The 23890-nt window shown below is 37.4% G+C and overlaps 1 protein-coding gene across 1 annotated transcript in view; it reads right to left on the bottom strand.

Annotated features, from left to right (window-relative positions):
- Nucleotides 1-1222: 1222 nt before the first annotated feature.
- The window catches only part of WDR7 (WD repeat domain 7), a 1007279-nt gene continuing 984611 nt past the window's right edge, over nt 1223-23890 (bottom strand). The window contains 1 exon segment of the mRNA XM_053701142.1: nt 1223-13106. Coding sequence (XP_053557117.1) covers nt 12903-13106 — 204 coding nt within the window. The 3' untranslated portion in view covers nt 1223-12902.

Below are 23890 nucleotides of genomic sequence, written 5' to 3'. Positions count from 1 at the left end.
CTCTGAGAGTCCTGAGGGGTATTTCTAGTGTTTGATGGTTTAACACACGGTAGTCTAAGGTCAATAGTCTTAAAATGCTTACAGACAAGAGAACATCATTTTTTACTATAAAAGCTATTAAAGGCACCAGGGCTAAACTAACCTTTCTTTTTAAAAACACATTGCAATGTAAAGTATGTTGAAAAAAAAGGCTGAATTTAGTGCAACACAGCACCCCGGTAAGCTCTAAGATCATGGCTAGGCTCATTTCTTGCCAATCTCAGAAGACTAACGCTAAGCTTTTTGGTATTAACAACCATAAGAATTGTGTGGGCTTTAGAGTTTCTAACCAGAACGGCTACTGGGCATGTGTGCAATTAATGCTTTCATTAAAATTTTGTATCAATAAATACTTAAAGTTGTTAAAATGACCAAATACTTATTACTACTAAAATTGCAAAAAAGTGATATAATATTTAAGAAGTTATTTTATCCTTTATTTGTAAAATGCAGATTTAAAAAAAAAAAGTCTCTCTTTGAAATATTTGGTTAGTGAAACTGCATCAATAGTGATAAATGTTAGCGTCTTACACAATTTTTGTTGACAAATACAAAAATGCCATAGTTTTGTTAGTCAGTAACAATGTCAAAGCATATTGTCCTGTTTCATTAGTTAGCAAATTATTTCATATTTAACATGTCCTAAAGCTACTAAATATTGGGCTGCATTCAATAACACCCATTTGTGACACTAATATCTTAAGGGAAAAAAAACCCTCTTTAACAACACAACTTGTAATTCATAAAGATTTGTACTCACCCATTGTCAAAGGCACCAGTTGCGATTCGCTCTCCAATATAATCAAGGGAGCGGCATGTATATCGTAGCTGCTCACTTCTCAGCTGTGAAGGATAACGGCATCACACCTTCACAATCTTACTGAACAAACAAATTCAAATGAAATTTACCCCCCCCCACTACAAGACATATGTGCATAAGAAATATGTGCAGAGAAATAAAATAAAATTCTTCACAGGCATAATACAGCATGTTTTAATTATGCATAGTTCTTTAATGGCAGGAACTGAAAAATAAATGTGACACAATGCTCAATAAATGTTGCCTTTAATTGCCATCAGCCTTTATGAATCTAGTCCAATGTGTTGGTAAATTCCTATGTTGTCACACATTGAGACCATTATCACAGCATATATTATAAAAATTAAGATACATATTTAGAAATAGTTTCAATATTTTTATTTCACACAGATATGTACACAAGGATTTTACAGGTGTTTTGAGTGTTTATATTTTCTTATACATAAGATAGCTTAGCAATTTACAATACATGACATAAAGCTTTCATTTGTTTCAGGTATTTAATCATACGATTAATCTTACCTAACATCAAAGCAATAAGATTTTCTACATTTACAATAGCAGATACATCACAAAATCAATAAAACAACCAACATCTTACAAGGTAACGACAACACAATATAACTGCAGTACAGAAAGTGTTACACTAGGGTGAAGTTTGGGTACAAAATATGAAGTATCTTTCCAAAACATATAACCCTATTGTTACTAACAATTAATCAATTTCATGATTTTTTTAAGGCCCTTGGGGAGTTACGTTCTTCAAATTTGTAGGTAATGTAAGCGAATGTGATAAAGTCCAACCGATATAATTTGTTGTTCAGTTATACTTTGTTATATTATAATTCAAAACAACCGCAATCGCAGGCTTTGTTAAAAATTCAGTGTATCTATGGAATTTAATTATCAACATTTAATATGGAAAAAAAATTACTTGAAAGAGTTGTATTATTTTAATGAAGAAAACATTTTCTTATGCATTGAATTCATTTTATTTGCTTATTTCCTATGAAAAACCAAAACAAAAAAACATGCAGCTGATGCACGGGAACATATAAAAATCCTCTCTACTCTGGCTTGTCTACCTGCTGTAATGTCTCATCAAAAGGACTGTGACTTTTTCTCCCTATAATGTGCTCCCAAAAATCTATTTGACCTGCCGAAGTGTATTAAACAGTTTACAAATGGATTATTTACCTTTATAAGTTGCTGTGTTTGCATGTTGAAATCACCAACTACTTTTTTGAAGGGGGGGTAGGGGGTGAGTGAATAAGATAAAAGGGTCTGATCTGCCTGTAGTTTCAGCCCATTTAAATGGGTATCTTCTTGAGAACAATTGGTTTAGGTTTCAATAGAAAAAACAGCTTTTACAAATATATAGGAGTAATTTCTCATACTCAATTACTTAATTTTACAGTACTGTGACACTTTAAGTATTCATTTAACTACACTTAGCTTCCTTGCACAAAATAGGATATATTCTATTTTAGTTAAAATAAAATACTTATCAAATTATTTGCCTTTAGACATTTTAATAGACTTTAAAATAGAATTTGTGGAAAAACTTTTGAGAAGCTTTCCAACGTACTGTATCATATTGCATTGTCCAGAGCTTTTGAATCAATCGTCTATGAAGTACAGATGACCTAAGTCAAATGTGTCCTTAGCTCTGCAGAATCTGCTTGTGGGTCTTGCAACTGATCTTACTAATATCAACATCTCTTGAAGCAATTCAGGTATTTATAAAACTTACAACATAAAATATTTGAAAAATGCTGTTTTATTTCCAAAATAGAACTAAGGGCCCGATTATCTAAAATTCACCACCAAAATCACGATAAACCAAGTTTAGCCTCACAGGACAGTCTTGGTGCAATTATCAAAGAAAATGGACTCGCGAGTGGCGAGCTGTCTCCGACAGAAATAATGAGAGCTCTCTGCTATGTCAAAATTCACAATGGAGGACGAAGTACACAGGGAGAAAACAACGTAATGTTTAAACTTGAATTTTACACCTAATACAAAAATATGTTGTTTTCAGTGCACTGTACTATAACATTGTGTTTATTTTCATATGTAAAGGTTTTTCTTTCAAAGTAATTAGTGTTTTGAGTATTTTAATAAAAGCTCTCCACCTTTCAACTGGCAAGAAAAAAACAGTAATATCTGTAGGGCGGAAACGTTTAGCGAATTACACTCGGATATGAGAGACAATTTCAAACAAACTCATGGAACACCGATGTTCAGGCCATTTACCAAAAAAAACCAATTAGGCTTTGTATTTAAGTCATTTCTTACCCCAAGGTTGATATAATAACAACTGCTTAAGGTAGGAACTCTGAACCTGGTCACAATATAAAATTAGCTGAAATGACTGAAGAAGAAATAGAGTTCTGTTTCCAGAGAACTATTTTTTTTTACTGGTAATAAAAAGGAATGTCCACTCCTGAAGAAAGTAGTGACTTCTTAGACGGCAATCTGTTCATCACAATAGGTCTTAGGAACTGCTTTGAAAATAGACAATCCAGCTAATTGATCCCTGATAATGCTCAGAACCCTGATACTGCAACCATCAAGGCAGAACATCATCATGTAAGAATTCTAAGCTGTTTCTGGAATTGAATGAATACTTATTTGTCTGTTGTCCAAGAAGAGCACAATATTAATATTTCTGGCCTTATACTTACTCTCCAGACAAGCTTCTTTTAATTAACATAACATATTATAAACTGGGACAGTCCATATTACACTGTAAAGCTTTAAGTAGGGAGAACAATAAATTGGCTGATATTGAATTGAATATTGGTATGACTGGCTGATTTTGTCTGTAAAAACTGTCAGTGTGTTTCATCCAGGGGACAACCCTACTTTAAGTTGTACTAATTTTTACCGTATCTCAACAAAACATGCAACTGGCTTTTTGTAAAGCACACTGTTCCAAGGGGGTCATATATGTTATCAAGTACTTTGCAATAAAGATTTTCTTCAAGACTTTGTTTCCAACATGTTCAGTGATTTTAGATAATTTTTCTCATGTTTTGAGAATCTAGTTTCTATGTTGGAAGAAGAAATATAGTCTGACTGGTGTGGATTTCCACTTCCTAAAGAACCTTGTTTGTTTTGGGATGAAATAACTATTAATGTTGAATATCCCCAATGGATCTGTTAATAATCCTATTTTGATATTTCATACTTTTATAAAGGTGTCAATTCCCCTATGTCAAGAACAGGTCAGTAGGCAGCCATTGTGACTGTGAGTAGTCTCAATAGAATCCAGCCTATCAGTCTTCTACTATGTTTTCGACCGTTAGGAATTTCAAATATAAAAAAAAAAATATATGACCAATGGACTTTATCTGAGTTTGCAGACATGAAAAACTTGATTCTAACTGAGGGTTCCTGTTCCATTCATTTATGCTCTAAGATTTGTAGCAGACGTTTAATGTGCACAGTTTCTTATGCTACTGTTCACGGCCTTACATGCACTAGCATATATCCTAATAAATGTTAAAGTACAATGAAAATATAAAACAACAAAAGAAAGAAAAAAGCAAAACTCATAATGATATTTTACCCATAGCAATGCCTGTGGTGTTCAGACTTGGGATGACTTGACTTACAAGTTGAGTCAAATAAAGAATAATTTATATTTTTTACAGTGGAATGGCAGGGTTAGTAGTTATTTGTGTTTTTCTTACCATAATCCTTTATGTGAAGATAAACTCATTATAAAAAAATGTAAAAAATGAGCAAAAGTTTTAATTACTTGGCTAGAATACTATATCTAATTTTTCATGTAGATCCTACTGATACTTTTTTTTAATTAATATAACTTTTTGTATTCTTAAAGTATAAAAAGGGCCATTATAGAGCAAAAATGATATAATGTTAACACTAGTGACCCTGCAAGTTTATGTGTTTAACCTCTGCAAAGTAGTTAAAGCTCATAGTACAGCTCAGGAGCGAGCTACATTCAGTTTAATGGCGCGATCGGGCGCTCTGTGACTAGACAGCGTGCCCGTGATGCACTTAGGAAAAAAAAGACCTGCTTAGTAGAGCCAGGAGTGGCGATCTGGAAAATTTTACTTTGTAATAAAATATCTCTGCAATACTTTGATGGATAAAGTTGGCGCTAAGATAATGTTATATAATTCTGCACTATGTGCAGAATTATATATAACATTATTTTGTAGGTTTACTGTCCCTTTAAGCTTTAACATTTATTTAATAATCAATGTAAATATTGTCTTATATAGACAGTTTTCAAGACTATAGGAAAATGGTTTCTTTTATACAATTAGACAAGAAGCAGCCTCAGTCCTTGCTACTATTTTTTATTAGTTATAGACTAGCCTGTAAGTTCCCACAGGAAGAGGGCCCTCAATTAATCCTGTATTTACTTGTCACATTTTGTCTTGTCTCTTACAAGTTTTGCATCATTGTTTTATTTAAATGAATTGTACCCATGGACAGCGCTGCGGAATATGTTGGTGCTTTCTAAATAAAGAATAATTACAACAACAATAAATGAACATGTAAAATGCATTGTTTTGCAGTTGTTATTAGCACCATGTTATTACAGTACATTTCTGTTTTCTTAATATAGAATCAAAGGCGTAACTAGAAACCACAGGGCCCAGGTGCAAGAATCTAAGAAGGGCAATTGCGACCTCTGCACCCCCTGTAATTTCGCCCCTGTATAGAATATCAGTCAAATTTGAAACTTATTAACCGTTAATGAAGCATTAAGGTTTTTTTTCAGTGGCGTGATGCATTATTACTGCTTGCCTCACTCCAGAAGCATTCGTTGAGACCCGCACTAAACTGCTTAGATTAAAAACCCTGTATGTTGTCTGTTGTTAAGGGGTTATTTTTTTTTTACTGCAACTGTTTTTCAATAGTGAAACTCCACCCATCACTTGCCTTATTTGGAGGAGCCAATCTGAGTTAGAGTCTGCAGACAACAAGGCTAGTCACGGTCGTCATTATTCTAGTATAAAGTGAATTGTTTTACAGTCTGTTATCTGTTAAAGCCAATTAGTGGAAGATATGTAACAAGGTTAACCTCGAGAAGTCTGCAGGGTGCATTTCCAGCTCTAAAGAATCTAATCGACTTAGTTACATGAAAAGGGGGCAAAATAAATAAAGTATATTGCAAAGTTATCTTTCTATGCTTAAATAAATATTTTATATAAAAATCTGTAGTTGCTTACTGTCCTTGTAATACACTTTTCTTGACAGTAAAAAAATAGTTGTATGAATAAAAATAAAAGACTGCGATCTGGTAAGTAACATTAGTGCACATTTATTAAAATGGCTGTAATAATAAATCTCTGTTTAAGATTTCTCAATCAGTAAATACCAATGGCTTATATAGGGGTTTTACAAATTTCTCTGAAACTTATAGGGAAGTATCCTGAAGAATGCAATTATGAGCCATAGTTAGTATATAAGGTGGTTACCTGCATTTGATAGAACCTTAACCATGTATTTTCAATTTTAAAGGACAGACTACACAGCATTAACAAATACCTTATTGTGATTGCCATACTGCGGACACCCCATACCATCCTGTGCCACTTCATACAAGGTAAAAGGAAATTTAGTATTTTAAAAAATACTTTCTTATTTAGCTGTTATAAGATGGCAGCATAACTCCTCCTAGAGAATCCGTGGGCCCGTCTATTGTGTAGCAGCATCCAATGATCTGGCTCTCACTTGTAAAATTGATGACGCACGCCTGTAGTTTCGCCAATGCGTGATGTGTCCGACTGAGAGCCTCATGTAGGGAGCGATTTCTACCAAACCCACAAGAAGGAGGGAGGAGGAGTTTAACTTTGACGGCCATATTAAAACGGCCAAACAAAGAAAGTTTCCCTAGCATACTGTATACAGTTTTGTTCTGCATGAAGTGGCACTGGATGGTGTGGGGTGTACACAGTACAACAATTACATTAAGTTGCTTGTTAATACCGTGTAGGCTGTCCCTTTAATGTAGCTTATATAGGAGCGTAAGAGTTGTAGCAAATAAGACATATAAACATATAAGAAAGTGACCATAGTGCATTCTTATAGATAAATACAGAAGACAGCGTAATCTGCTCTCATTATATACTCAAGATAACAAACTATAAAGTGTATCAACATTATACTGTACATAAGAGATAACAAAATAAAGGTGTGTTAAACAACTGTAATGTAGTGTGGATATGTTTCACTGTCAATATTCAAAAGTGATAGCAGTTGTGAAACCAGAATCTGATATCCTGGGGGGTTTGGTATCTTTTTTTATTTTATTTATGGAGAGGAATTAAAGAGAAATGTATCCACGTTGTAATAATGAACATTAGGATATATGTTTTTTTCACAAATCTTAAACACTGAACTAGTTCTTTATGTGCAACTACAGAGGGATAGAGATTCACTGGGTGTTCACTTTCTCAGAAATATTCCTACAACTTCTGTTACCCTATAGGGGAATTTCATTTATGGGACATACAAATCAAAATTAAAACTTTCATGATTCAGAATGTACAAAATATATATATATATATATATATATATATATTAAAAAAATTCCAATTTACCTTGGGTGAAACCTAGCATACTACAGTAGGCCCAGAATCATGTAGCAATGCTATAAAAACAACATTTAGAGGTATACATAGCAGGCAGTGCGGAGTGAAAGCAGGTGGCACTTACAGCTCTGCCTTCAAACACTTTTACTGTACCCACAGTTTGGAAGTCTCCAATCTTAAGACAAATGCACTCTCCGTTTGTTTCTAGTTATACATCATTATCTTGTTTATCACAGAGTGGCTATAAGGCTCCCTCTACAGGCTGTATTTGCTTAATTTACCATAGAGTGTCTATGAAGCTCCCTCTACAGGCTGTATTTGCTTAATTTACCATAGAGTGGCTATAAAGCTCCCTCTACAGGCTGTATTTGCTTAATTTACCATAGAGTGGCTATAAAGCTCCCTCTACAGGCTGTATTTGCTTAATTTACCATAGAGTGTCTATAAAGCTCCCTCTACAGGCTGTATTTGCTTAATTTACCATAGAGTGTCTATAAAGCTCCCTCTACAGGCTGTATTTGCTTAATTTACCATAGAGTGGCTATAAAGCTCCCTCTACAGGCTGCATTTGCTTAATTTACCATAGAGTGTCTATAAAGATCCCTCTACAGGCTGTATTTGCTTAATTTACCATAGAGTGTCTATAAAGCTCCCTCTGGAGCAGCAGTTCCCAACCTTTTTTCTCTCCCGTACCCCTTGATTAGGCTTTTAATTTATTAGTACACCTTCTCATTATTACCCCCACCCATCCCTCAAAAAAGTAGTTTTTTTTTTTTTTTCTTAGGTTAGTTAAATAAGCAAACGTCTCAAATAAACCTAATGACATGTAAGGCACTCATAAAAAAGAATGATCTAGGCGGGCTAGGCCTATTAATACACGTTCAAAAGTAGTCAGTCCCAAAGCATGTGTACCAAGCTCAAAGCAGAATAGGATCACTGTCTTTGTGTCTGTAAGAGGAACTGAAGTGTATTCAAAACTTGGTCGCGGGTGAACCTTTCAGCGAGGAGATCGCTCGGTGGGCTATGTCACCGTTATGCAGGTGACAGTGTGAGAGGCTACGTACAGGTGTTGAGTGCATTGTGAAGGTAAACTCTTACCAGATTTGCAAGTAAGTACTTGGTCCCAGGACTGTCTTCGTCAGTAACTCTGCTTCCTCTCTTCCACATTTCCTTATCACCTGACTCCAAAACCCCCAATGAGTCAACCCGGTCCAAACCACGTGTGCCACACCCGCTCCTACATAACCTCTAGCCCAAAACAAACCAGTAGATAGAATCCCAGACAGATAAAAGATAATTTCACTTGTTATGAATTTAAAGGTAACTGTTAAAATGTAAGTCCATCATGTATGGTTCCGCCATTACCAACAATATTTTCGCGTAACCCCAACCGGTACCACAGGTTGGAAAACCCCTGCTCTAGAGGTTGCTTTTGCTTAATTTACCATAGAGTGGCTATAAAGCGCCCTCAACAGGATATATTTGCTTAATTTACCATAGAGTGGCTATAAAGCTCCCCTACAGGTTGCATTTGCTTCATTTACCATAGAGTGGCTATAAAGCTCCCTCTACAGGTTGCATTTGCTTCATTTACCATAGCGTGGCTATAAAGCTCCCTCTAGAGGTTGCAATTGCTTCATTTACCATAGAGTGGCTATAATGCTCCCTCTACAGGTTGCATTTGCTTCATTTACCACAGAGCGGCTATAAAGCTCCAACTACAGGTTGCATTTGCTTCATTTACCATAGAGTGGCTACAAAGCTCCCTCTAGAGGTTAAAAGGACAGGATACCCAAATTCAAAAGAACTTAAACGTGATGCAGCAAAGCTGTAAAAAGCTGACTAGAAAATATTACCTGAATATCTCTATGGAAAAAAGGAAGATATTTTAATCAGAATTTCCTCATTAGCCATACCCCATGGTTTAAGGAAGTTAACTATGAAATTTTGTGAAGTTTCAGTGAAATATGAGATTACAGTAAAAGAAAGTGTGACATCAGCACTGATGTAATTATAAGAGCACAAAATCATTATGTTAAACAAGATTTCTTCAATATTTTAGCCATCTTGTAAGAAAAAAAATGTGTAAACAATATGGACCAAATGGAAGATTCACGGTATATACGTATATATGCATTTTGTGATTGGGTGATGGCTGTCACATGATACAGGGGTGAAGGAGAATTGAACATTTTTCAGAACAAAATCTACTGCTCATAAGTACTATTTCATTCTCTTTTTTATTATACATTTGTTGATTATGCAATTCTAATATATTTAATGAACCAATAACAGCTAAAGAATGGAAAGAACTTTAGAATTCAACTTCCAACAAGGAAATTAAAAGATATTTTACCAAAGAAGCACCTAATTGTTTTATGTTCATTAAAGCCTGGAATATTTATATAACATTTTTTTTCAATCATGTTCTTGAAATCATTTTATTACCAAAGGGCGTGTAATGGTTTGTTATAAATTATTCAAGGGATCATAATGATTTGTAGCTGATTTAATTTAGCAATAGCATTCGGTGCTCTGCAGCAGATTCCACAGTATTGTGCAATAACAGTTTAAAGGATCTCTTAACACAGTAGAATAACATAATCAACAAATTCATAATAAAAAGACAATGCAAAATGAGTAGTAGATTTTTTTCCTGACAAATGTCAAAAATAGTTACATTTCCCTTCTTAATGCATTATGTGTCAGCCATCAGCCAATCACAAAAAGCACATCAGCTCCTCCTGCACATGCTCAGGAGGAGCTGATGCCTCAGAAAGTGTGCATGTAAAAAGATTGTGCACATTAAGTTAATGGAACTGAATTGTAAAGTTGTTTAAATGTGTGTGTACTATCTTAATAATGAAAGTTTAATTTGGACTTGAGTGTCCTTTAAGTGTCAGTGATACATGTCAATACCTTATATATATGTCATTAAGCACATTTTTTTAATTTCCAGATCACTTTGAGATTTATTGCTTTTTTTTAAGTCATTTAATTTTTGCAAAAAGAATAATTGATGGTAAAAATGTTCTGCATATATTATGTATGTGTAACACATATATTCTACAGTTTTCTATCTACTGTAGCAGTTTCTGATTGAGATAGCTATATAACTCCCCAAGTAATGTGCAGCAGTTCACACTTCTAGATAATAAAAACAGGTCCTTAAAAGGACATTAAAGTATTATTTCTGTATGCACAGTATGCATCGGCATGTTTATCTTATCTCCACTGACGTGACCAATTAACAGCAAATCAATTATCAGATATGGCGTGTTGCAGAGTCAAACACCTACAAGTCTGTGACATGCACTACAGCCAATTTTCATAGGCGAATTACATGAAAAGCAGACAAATAAATAATAATGAGAGATATTATTTACTTAGCATTATTAAACATTTTGAATGGATTTAAGTTTGAGTTTCATGTTTCCACCACAGTTCTGAAAAAGCAGAATGTATCACTTTAGATATATTCAGACGTACCCGATTGGATCACATTATACTGGAATAAAAAATATACAGTACAGGCAGTCCCCGGGTTACAGACGATCGACTTAAGTACAACTCGTACTTACAAACTGAGAAAATAGAGCTTTATTGCTAATCCTTCTTTCCAGGATAACACAAAATACTCAAAATCCAATTGTCACAAGGACAGAAAGTGATGTGAAATTTTCTGAACAGGGGCACAGATAGCAAAACAAACTTTTCCCTATGCTAGCCAAAACTAAAAAAATGTTTGGCTAGAGTTTCACCTACAAAAAGTAGCTGTTCCAACTTACATACAAATCCAACTTAAGAACAAACCTACAAAACCTATCTTGTTCATAACCTGGGGACTGCCTGTACATTAATACTGTATGATATTTAAGGTGAATAAGGAAGCTCCATTTAATTTTCAGGATTGTTTTACTGTGGCAGAACTTGCATATAAATTCATGTTAACATCAGGGATAGGCATGGACTGAGGCTGTGACGGACATTTTTTCAAAATACAGACCTTAGTGAAGGACACCAAGGTACATTTCAAATTAAAAACATAAAAAAAACACTTTCTTTACCGAGAGGGTACTGGATGCATGGTGGAATAGCCATCCAGCAGAAGTGGTAGAGACAGTGAAGGAGTTTAAACATGCATTGGCCGCTCATAAATCTGGCCTTAGAGGGAACACTGTTCAAGACTCATGGGTGTTTGACCCAGGCTGTACTGCAGGCAGCTTGCTACTTAACTCTTTCTCACTCACTTTCCCGCTACTGAGCGGCGTCACGCGGGCACGGCCCCAACCCCACAATACATTGCACTGCATGCGTCAAAGAGGAGTCAGGACCAGCATTTATCTGTCCTACTCCTACCTCCCTGCCGCAAAACGGGTGGCGGACACTGTAAGGTCCAGTCACGGACACCAGTGTCCGTGTATGGACACTTTGCCTATCCTTGGTTAACATGCTACTTAAATAAGGTTGGAATTTTAAATAAATTCTGAAGTACACCTTAAGTGGCCAGAATATATAAACGGAGTCATATTTACTTAACAAATTTTAGACATAAGGCACCTTATGTTGGAAGACCGTGAATGATCATTGACATTGTGTCTCGTGTATGAATACAATTAATACAGATTCACTGATCCTTTGGCCAACTAATTAGTCCTCGACCATTCTAAAATCAAACATGGTAATCATTTTAGGTAGTAAAATAAAGAAAATGAAAAGTTATTCCACATAAAACCCCTTCCATACTGAATATTTAGGAACTAGTTATTTACACTTTATATACAGTTTTCAGAATAAAATTAGATTTTTATGACAGTTCTCAATTGGAATAAAATATTTTAATAATGTTGGAATGATGCATAAAGATTGCAATGAGATCACTTCTAACTATGCACAAATCAAATATTACACATATAAATACATGAGCATTCAAAATATAAATGTACAAACCATGTCATCTTAACAATTTGGGTTATACGCCTGTACTCATATTTATTTGAGATGATACTAACTTAGAAAATGGAACGCCACTAAAGGAAAACTTACAATATTATTAAATGTAAACCATAGTTTAAGGAATACCAAAAATACAACACAACTTTCAGTGTTTATGACTGTAATTGAAAGTGAAAACATTACAAACTTTGCTTACACATATATATTAGATCTTGACATTTACTCATCAAAATAAGGGAATATATACACATTGCCATCCAGAGTTTTTAGATTTATGCAAAGCAGGGGCAAGTACTTAGACCACCTCTATTATTATTAAAGCTTTAAGATAGGAACCACAATATGTTCATTATATTATAAATATGTGGAGGAAATGATGTTATCTGGTTCGACATCTGGTACAAATAGGATGCAATGGATATTCATATTCATGCAGCAACAAATACAGTGAGATCTGCCCTGATGACTGATATGAAAAACAATAGAAAAAAAAAATCTGAACGCAATGCCTAAACCACAAACCGGTGCTCTTTGCCATCGTGAGCCATTAAGATAACATTGCGATTAGATGTCCAGATGAGTCGAACAAGCTTCAGGGCGTTGAGGGAACCAGGAGAGGCAGGCTGAACTGGCGGCACCTGGTACGTTTTAATACAGCGTAGCTGGGGTGCAGAGTTCAACATTCCAATACTTCCTAGAAGTGAAGTGTTCATCTGTACAAAGAATACAAAATAGGAAAAAAGTAAAATGTCAAGTTTTAAAATATCTGAATCTATTAGCTCTATATCTAATCACAAACACACACACACACACACATATATATATATATATATATATAAAGAGAGAATAAAAGGCTGCAGTACTCCAATTAACTTTTTTGTAAATTAATTCCAAGCAGACACACATATGTATGTATGTATATATATATATATATATATATATATATATATATATATATATATAGATATAAAGTTATATATATATACACACACATACATATATATGTATGTTCTACACAAGTAAAAATGGGTTAATACCTAAATGACTCACCGAGTATCTTTAGACAGTGTTCCTTTTTAACGTCAATAAGATCAATTTATACAACTAAAGTGAACTCATTCTTTGTCAACGGCTTAATGACCTTGTGAAATATTTTCATCTTGTAGAAGGAAGCTTTGGGATTGCAGGAGGCAGATATTAGGAGATAGTCTAATTACACTGTATGTGCAGGACATGAATCTGGCAAACCTTTACATGTTTAAAGTATGCTGTTGCTGAGATGACATTCTGCATACTGATCAGCGTGGAATATAAGCTACTACTGTTTCTGAGGCGCAATGGTGTCAGAGGGTGTAAATCATTGCATCTCTAGCAGAGAAGCACGCAACCGCCACTGACATTTTCACAATTTAAATCATCTTGAGTAATAACCCTTTTAAGATGACTAATGTTACTGATTTTCCTACATTAGCAACAGCCTTTAATATGGCATGGAAGGGAATACTTTTCCAGTGCAAGAGGGCATACTTAATAACACATGGATAGGGATGCTTAGTAGCTGCAAATCAAGCAATAATTAACATGTTCTGTGCCACTAAGCCTGATGGCTTTTTTTTTTTAGCACTGCTACACATTGGTGCCATAATTATCTATAGATCAATCTATCTATCTACTGTGAAAAGATACTAAAAACAAATCTGTACACCCTTTTGACATCTAAAAATACAATAGGGGTGTGCTTATTTTGAGGGCCATGAGCAGGTAAGACTGAGGATTTATAGAAATACCCACCTCAGTTAATCACATGCATCTAAAGCAAATCTTACTGGTCGCATCTTCTGTGTGCGTCATTGAAATAATGAAACCTATTAGTAACTTCACTGGTGTTTTCATTTGAACCCATGTTGCATGTGGAGACGATTATTCGGAGAGAAATTACAGCAAATATTAAAATACGCACATGTAAGGCACGATTTTCAGTTTTCTAATTTCCTCTAATTTTTATGTCAATTCCATGTGCAAGGTTTGGCATTCTACGACCTGCTGAGGACAGTGTGACATGCGCAGGTCTGCACTGCTCTATAGTTCCTTTTTGCTTTGTAGATTGGTACACACAGTCTACCTAGCAGAGGACGTGCAGTCTGTCAAACCTCCATTGATTACATCTCTTTTTTCCATAGGTGAACTCTCCTCTTTTGGAGTTCAGGAGACGGTTGCCATAGCAATAGTAGTGGGGTCTTTTCAGATTTAATTTACTAATGGCTAGAGAAGATATGAAACACGCTTGATGATTCTGATGCGTATTTTAGCTGCAGTATTGTTCTGTCCATATGACGACGACCACGAGTATGCTAATTAAATGGCTACTAAAGTTATTTTTTTATATAGGCACAGTATATATCAGTAATTAAGAGCTGGGGAGCTCAATATCTGCATACAAAAACTGTTACTTTAAATAGATCCACTAACAATTAAACAGCAGTTAAAATTCAATTTTAGCTAGAAGAATCAGTGCCATAAAATACATGTAGTCAGTTTTCTCTACGTGCCACTGTCTTGGTGCTTTTTGGCCCAATAATTCCTTCAGCAACAATTGTGTGTTGCCAAGACATGTTTATGTAGTACAAAAAAATCTATGTGACATTTTTGGTGATGTGACAGTTTGAATAGTGGTTGTCTGTATTTTACATGGATTTATGACATATGCAGGCTTTGGCAAATCAAGAAAAGTCCAGGAATAAACTACATACATCCGTTGGTAGTATGTTTCTCTTTCTCCCTTAAAGGGACAGTCTACTCCAGAATTTCTATTGTTTAAAAAACAAAATTTATGCTTGCATGATAAATTTATTTATTTCTTGACACAGTGAGTCCACGGATCAGCAATTACTGTTGGGAATATCACTCCTGGCCAGCAGGAGGAGGCAAATAGCACCACAGAAAAGCTGTTAAGTATCCCCTTCCCTTACCACAACCCCAGGTCATTCGACCAAAGGAAAAGAAGAGAAAGGAAATAACACAAGGTGCAGAGGTGTCTGAGGTTTTTATAAAAAAAAAACTGTCTGAAAACAGGGAGGGTCGTGGACTCACCGTGTCAAGAAATAAATAAATTTATCAGGTAAGCATAAATTTAGTTTTCTGTTTTAAGACACGGTGAGTCCACGGATCAGCAATTACGGTTGGGAATCAATACCCAAGCTAGAGGACACAGATGATAAGGGAGGGGCAAGACAGGTAACCTAAACAGAAGGCACCACTGCTTGCAGAACCTTTCTCCCAAAAGAAGCCTCAGCCGAGGCAAAAGTATCAAATTTATAGAATTTAGAAAACAAGAGTGTAAAACAGACCAAGTCGCAGCCTTACAAATCTGTTCTACCGAGGCCTCATCCTTGAAGGCCCAAGAAGAAGACACCGCCCTAGTGGAATGAGCTGCGATTCTTCTCAGGAGGCAGCAGTCCAGCAGTCTTATAAGCCAAATGAATAATACTTCACAACCAGAGAGAAACAGAAGTAACAGTAGCTTTCTGACCCTTACGTATTCCAGAAAAGCAAACAAACAATGCAGAAGACAGACAAAAATCCTTTGTAGCCTGCAGATATAATTTAAAAGCCCGCACAACGTCTAAGTTGTACAACAAACATTCTTTATGAGACGAGGGATTAGGACAGAGAGAAGGAACAACAATTTCCTGGCTAATATTTCTGTCCGAAACAACCTTAGGAAGAAAACCAAACTTGGTATGAAGAACTGTCTTATCTGCATGAAATATGAGATAAGGAGAAACATACTACAAAGCTCAAAGTTCAGAAACCCTCCGAGCAGAAGAGAAAGCAGTAAGAAACAAAGTCTTCCAAGATAATAAACTAAATATCTATGGAATGCATCGGCTCAAACTGAGCCTGTTGCAAAACTTAAAAAACAAGGTTAAGGCTCCAAGGTGGAGCAACAACTTACACACAGGCCTGATTCTGACCAAGGCCTGACAAAAGAATTGCACATCTGGCATGTCCGCCAGACGCTAATGTAGCAAAAAGATAATGCAGAAATCAGACCCCTTAGGATACTGACTGACAACCCTTCTCCAGACTTTCCTGGAGAAAAGACAAAATCCTAGGATCCTGATCTTACTCCCAGAGTAGCCCTTGGATTCACACCAATAAAGATATTTATGCCTATATCTTATGGAAATGCTTTCTAGAAACAGGATTGCAAGACTGAATCATGGCCACAATGGCCGACTCAGAAAAATCACGCTTAGAAAACACTAAACGTACAATCTCCAAGCAGTCAGCATCAGAAACGAGATTTAGAAGGAAGAGACTCTGATCAGAAGGTCTTCCCTTAGGAGCAGTTACACGGAGGCAGAGAAGACATCTCCACCAAGGAACTACCAGAGCATCTATCAGAGGATTAGAACCGTACCAAGAAAATCAGGTATTCTGACAAGACGCCATCAGATCTCACTACGGCACCCTCAATTTGAGGTCTAAGCTGGAGAACACCTCCGAGGGAGATCCCCCTCCCCGGGAAGAAAAGTCCGTCTGCTCAGAAATTCCGCTTTCCAGTAGTCCACTTCCTGGTAAGAGAATGACAGAGAGACAGCAATTGTGAGCTTTCACCCACTAATAAGTCTCAGCCACCTCTTCATGGCACAGGAACTCCGAGTTCCTCCTGTTGGATGATCTTAAGAATTCTGACTGGAACCTGAAAAACCGGCTAAGGACAACTGAGGCCAAGCCATCAGAGCATTGAAAATCGCTCTCAACTCCCGATGTCGATGAGGAGAGCAGACTCTGAGTCCAAAGTCCCTGCACCTTTAACAAGTCCTAGACTCCAGGAAGGTCTCCGAAAACATGTGCCCTGAGACAGATGTTCCTGAGACAACCACCATAGAAGAGAATCTTTTGTTGACTGATCTAGATCTATCCCCTGAGTAGATCCGCATGATCCCTGTTCCATTGTTGAGCATGCACAACTGCAGAACTCTCAAAGGGACCGAATAAGGTAAACATGTCCATAGAAACGACCATTAGACCAATTATCTCCATCCGTGGAGCCACAAAGGGCTAAACATTGAATTCAAGAAGGTAAGAGGAGAGAATCTTTGATTTTCTGATATCTGTGTCAGAAAAAAGTCAAAGAAAACAACGATGTGGAGCCACTGTACGTTGAAAATTAAACGTCTTTATTTGTACAAAATATTAAAAGCATGAAAGCATCCCAGGTGGAAGAGAGAGCGTGGCACCGATGCTAACATGTTACGGCCCTCAGGCCGTAATCACGCTATGACTACGGCCAGAAGGCAGAAACATGTTAGCTAATATATAAAAAAATCAGTGCGCCAAATACCTATATAAGAATTGAAAGAAAAAAACATACAGTGCATCAAAATTAAAAACACCTATGCAAATACATACATGAGTGACAACTGCAAAATAAAAACAGTGTGGTTAATATCCCAATCAAACCAATACTGTAAATGGTGGGAATGTAGTATTGGACAGTTCATCTAGTCCATAATCCAAATCCTAAAATCTGGAACGGATGGCAGGCTGCTTCTTCGAATTTCTTGTTGGTGTCCCAAGATGTTAAACTCTGCAGAAGTGAATGATAAAAAAAGAAGGCGCCACCATAGTGCACAATCAGATGATAATAACACGCCAATAAAACAGGTAAGACCGTACTTACAAGCTGTATGACACTTGAGAAGTGTCACAAACGCCTTCTGGACTGTTAGGAGTCGTCCAGCTAACTCACACTGATGGGTTTCAGAATTCCTCTGGGGTGTGAGGGCGGCGATGGCAAAAAGCAAACAGCATCCAGCAACAGAAGTTTCACAGAGCCGGCTCGTCTTGTACTGTCCACTGTTATTGTAGCTTGTGTGCATATCACATATCCCAATTGTAGCAATACAGGTTTAGTCAAATCCTTGTGTGTGTCTCGAGACACACACAAGGATTTGACTAAACCTGTATTGCTACAATTGGGATATGTGATATGCACACAAGCTACAATAACAGTGGACAGTACAAGACGAGCCGGCTCTGTGAAACTTCTGTTGCTGGATGCTGTTTGCTTTTTGCCATCGCCGCCCTCACACCCCAGAGGAATTCTGAAACCCATCAGTGTGAGTTAGCTGGACGACTCCTAACAGTCCAGAAGGCGTTTGTGACACTTCTCAAGTGTCATACAGCTTGTAAGTACGGTCTTACTTGTTTTATTGGCGTGTTATTATCATCTGATTGTGCACTATGGTGGCGCCTTCTTTTTTTATCATTCACTTCTGCAGAAACATGTTAGCATTGGTGCCACGTTTTCTCTTCCACCTGGGATGCTTTCATGCTTTTTAATCTTTTGTACAAAGACTTTTAATTTTCAATGTACAGTGGCTCCACATCATTGTTTTCTACTATTTCACCAGTCACGAATACCACTGTTACCGTTCCTGATTTTTGCAGTACCCAGGCAGTTTCCTAGCTCCTCCCCCCTGACTATGCGTCATAAGTGACGTCTTTGACCTACGCTGGCTGGATCCGGAAGTGTGCAGAAGGAGACCACGTTGGCAAAAAGCTGGAATAGCTAACTGAGTAAGTTCTCGGGCCGTTAGATAAACGGACTCACAGCCCATCTCGTGGAGAGGACTCCGGTCACACAATAGAGCTCCAACGGTTCTCAGCACTTCAAGCAAGAAATCAAGGTACCGGATTTTCCTAAATGGGAATACTCGTATATTTGAATACATACTTCTAGATGCAACAGGTGACCTGCAGATGTCTGTGAAAAGAAGGGGGTAAGGAGATTTATACGTAAGTCCTGGGCTTAGAACTGACTTGCTTACATATATAAATTTAAGACTTTGCAGCCTGTACAACTCTGTGCTCATTTCTCTAGGAAATAAAATCAAAGAGAATATTATGGTCCCTAAAAACTATTGCCAGAGACACTATCCATCCCGTGAAATATGGAAAAGACAACAAAATCTCCGAATGAGAGTTTGTCTATCTAATAACCTTAAGGCGCCAGAAACAAAATGTCTCCGGAAAGGGCGCCCCTATAAATCCCCGAAGAACTTATCACTGCCCAGAGGGATTAAAAATCTGGGAATCGAGTCGATTCATAAATTCAATTCTCAAAAACTTGAAGATATGCGCCTCTAGGTCTATAGAAGAAAGGAACTGACCCTCCTAGACCAGGGAAAAAACTAAATATTCCCAAGTCAGAAGACGATACCCTTAGAAAAACCTGCAGAGACACTTTACTCCAAACGCAAGTCAAAACTGCCACTCTCTAATCTGACTGCAGATAACATGAGAGGTGGAACCTGAATCAGAAAGGAAGGTATTAGTAACTACTAAGATGCAAAGACCACAGACTAACTGGGACATCTCGTAACCATGCTTTAAGGAAAAAGCGAAATTAAGCCCCACAAGTCCTTGATCGGGGCAAGCCCTTCATGCTGAATGAATAACTCTGACATCCTTAAGGCCTATGTAGAAAAACCCTTTTCAGAAACATTTCTGTCAGACAAGGACTAAACAAGGTCTCACCCTTGTAAGGAGCGTCAGAAGCTTTATCTTGGAGAAAATTCATTCAAGACATGATCCACATCTCCCAGAGGGCTAGCACAGCGAAGCCAAGCATCTTGGCTTCCAGTCAAATGACTTGCAGGGAAGCAACAGAAGGGAGAATTAGGAAGCTTAAGAGACATATTCTGCCCGGAAACTCCTCTAAGGAAGTCACTACCAGGTTGGTATCAGACAGGGCGCTGCACCCAAAAGAATCGGTGAATGCGGGCATCGATCCTGCTTCCTCTCGCATGCTAAGCGAGCGCTCTCTACCATTTGAGCTAATTCCCCTGTATCACTTGATCCAGTGGTCATACAAACTGCAATATAAGCTTCCAGCTTGTCAATTGATCCTTAAAGGAGCAGCTATCCGCTATAGGGATCGAAGACTCTAAGCCAGAGTAGAAAAGCACCTTCTACTGTAGGCACCGTAAGTAATGAGGAAGCGACAGGAAACCATCATGGTAAAGACAGGAGACGGGTAGGAATCCCTAACTGCTCCCATTCCTGTTCGGTCTGGAACAGGAAACATTTCCACAAAGGAATCCCAGCAAATATTAAATTTACTAGATATCTGAATCTCTAATGTTTCTCTTGCCATTCCCCATAGCATAGGAAAAGCAGATAATGTCACAGATACCGCAGAAGATATCCGGGCAGCAAAGCCTGCAGGCAAATAACTCCTCCAGGAGATAGAAAGGAACAGCAGGGCACTTCATGTGACGACAATGAGGCTTGGGACAAAAACATTAGAAAACTGTGCCATTACCTAAACAGCATCATCCTAGGAGATAGTGACTCAAAGATAAACAATCTATTAGTTATGCAGCTCAAAATTGTATACAGTAAACAAAAAAGTGCCACAGGGTATAACCAGCCTATAAATCAACCCAAGGGCAACCATATTCTGGCATTTATGAATATTTGATACCATATATTTCTCAAATAACAAAAAACATAATTTTAAAGGAACAGGCCTCTGTTCCAGGAATATGAACAATATGACTCAGGTCTTAGGCTTTCAAACAATAAAAGATATTACCACCAAAAATCAGTGGAATCACTTTAAATATGAACACTTCACTAGGGGAAATGAGTGGAGATGGCAGCGCTATTTATTACATAACCAAATAGCTAAGCGCCCTCTAATGGTCACTGAAACTATGAGTGAAAGACAAAAAAACATAGAGGAATTTCCAGAGAGTGTACGTATTAATAATGAGCTTAACAATGGTTTCTCTAACACTTCTCATAAGACTAGAAAACCCCCCAGCTCCTTAGAAGAAAAGCCTCAGTTTCTCTACAGAAGCATTGTTGCCATCTGTTGAAGAGAAAAGGGGGCATGTACAAGACCGGCTCAGAAAAAGCCAAAAATGCCGCTTCCCCACCATGTATAGTGCAGAGGAGGAGGGAACCAAGACAAAACACAGAAATGAGGCACGCATGTAAATCTAGCTGCGCACCACATTCTATCAGCCCAACTTGTTAAAGCAAAACGTCTGCGCCTCAATCTTTGTCTTAAAGCACCCCTCTAACAGATAGACAAACAATTGTGTCGCTCTTTGCAATAAAAAACAAAACAAAACGGAGCACACATAAAACTATCAGAACCTATGATTGAAGCAAATTACTGTTACCCTTCTAGAGCTAAAGAAAACAAAATACCCCTCACCCAAGTGACCATAACATCCACAAAGAATAAAATGTATAAAAGGAGGGATCAATTAACCCTAAAGATCCATTATATGAGCCATAACATATTCAGGGAATACTTCACCCAAAAAGTATTAACCCCTAGTCTCTCTTAGTTACACTGAGTGCCTGCGTCCTGCCAAGAATATCCTACCCCAGGATAAATATACTGTATGTCCCAGATATAATGCAGCATAAATCTTTCAAAAGTGCATGTCCCCCATAACAGAGAAGACCCAGCACTTACCTGCATCTAGCCATCCGGCAGGAGGACCGCTTATATAGTGTGAGAGGATGTCGCTCCTCACATAGACCTGTAGCAAAAAGAGAGAACAGAGTAAACCTACTCTGGCTTTCTATACTAGGGCAGCAAATATGTTAGGAAAACGCAGCAAGGCCCACCTTACAAGTTCCTAACTGCTTTAAAGCTACCACTGCCCTACTGAAGAGACTAACGTGGAGTACAGCTAAACCCAATCTTGAGAGGAAAGATCAGAGCAAGCCTGCTCTGGTTTCAAAATAATAAAATCTTGATTGAAGTGAAAATCTTCTTCAGACACCAAAACTTCACCTCTTCCTTGTACTGAAGGTCAAGAGAATGACTGGGGGTTGTGGGAAGGGAAGTGATACTTAACAGCTTTGCTGTGATGCTCTTTGCCTCTTAAGTAGCAAAGGATGAACACAGCACTCACTACCCACAGAGCACAGAGAAGGCTTACCAAGCCCACATAGATCCAAATGAAGAGAAATCTCCAGCTTATAGTGAGCAAAGTGACTTTTATTTTTCACAGGGTCCAATACAGCAATACAGCAACGTTTCGGGCTTACAATAAGCCCTTTATCAAGCATGCTCTTTGCCTCCTCCTGCTGGCCAGGAGTGATATTCCCAACAGTAATTGCTGATCCGTGGACTCACTGTGTCTTAAGAAAGAAAGATACACATATTACCTCTGTGATTACCTTGTATCTAAGCCTCTGCAGACAGCTCCCTTATATCAGAGCTTTTTACAGACATGCAGTTTAGCCAATCAATGCAGATTCCTAAATAACTTCATGGGATTGAGCACAGTGTTATATATATGACACACATGAACTAGTACTGTCTAACTGTGAAAACTTTCAAAATGCTCTGAACTAAGAGGAGGTTTTCAACGGATTTAAAAATCAGTTTGAGCCTACCTAGGTTTAGCTTTTCAAAAATACCACCAAAGGAAGAAAGCAAATTTGATGATAAAAGTAAATTGGAAAGTTGTTTAAATCTGCATGCCCTATCTGAACCATGAAAGTTTAGTTTTGACTAGACTGTCCCTTTAAGTGTGGCAAATTAGAGCTAACTATAAATGAGTTTTTGCACTGTGTATTTCTATAGCCTGGTCAGGTAAATAGTAAAATACTTAAAGGGACATAATACTCATATTCTAAATCACTTGAAACTGATGCAGTATAACTGTAAAAAGCTGAAAGGAAAATATCACCTGAGCATCTCTACGTAAAAAAGGAAGATATTTTACCTCACAATTTCCTCAGCTCAAAAGAGTAAGTTCTGTGTAAATAGTTATACTCAGCTGCTGCCCAAAAAAATAAAAAAAACATAATTTATGCTTACCTGATAAATTCCTTTCTTCTGTTGTGTGATCAGTCCACGGGTCATCATTACTTCTGGGATATAACTCCTCCCCAACAGGAAATGCAAGAGGATTCACCCAGCAGAGCTGCATATAGCTCCTCCCCTCTACGTCAGTCCCAGTCATTCGACCAAGAATCAACGAGAAAGGAGTAACCAAGGGTGAAGTGGTGACTGGAGTATAATTTAAAAGATATTTACCTGCCTTAAAACAGGGCGGGCCGTGGACTGATCACACAACAGAAGAAAGGAATTTATCAGGTAAGCATAAATTATGTTTTCTTCTGTTATGTGTGATCAGTCCACGGGTCATCATTACTTCTGGGATACCAATACCAAAGCAAAAGTACACGGATGACGGGAGGGATAGGCAGGCTCATTATACAGAAGGAACCACTGCCTGAAGAACCTTTCTCCCAAAAATAGCCTCCGAAGAAGCAAAAGTGTCAAATTTGTAAAATTTGGAAAAAGTATGAAGCGAAGACCAAGTTGCAGCCTTGCAAATCTGTTCAACAGAGGCCTCATTCTTAAAGGCCCAAGTGGAAGCCACAGCTCTAGTGGAGTGAGCTGTAATTCTTTCAGGAGGCTGCTGTCCAGCAGTCTCATAGGCTAAAC

Source organism: Bombina bombina, chromosome 2 (assembly GCF_027579735.1).
Source record: "Bombina bombina isolate aBomBom1 chromosome 2, aBomBom1.pri, whole genome shotgun sequence".
In the NCBI taxonomy this organism is placed as follows: domain Eukaryota; kingdom Metazoa; phylum Chordata; class Amphibia; order Anura; family Bombinatoridae; genus Bombina; species Bombina bombina.
This window is presented reverse-complemented; position numbering and strand designations above follow the sequence as displayed.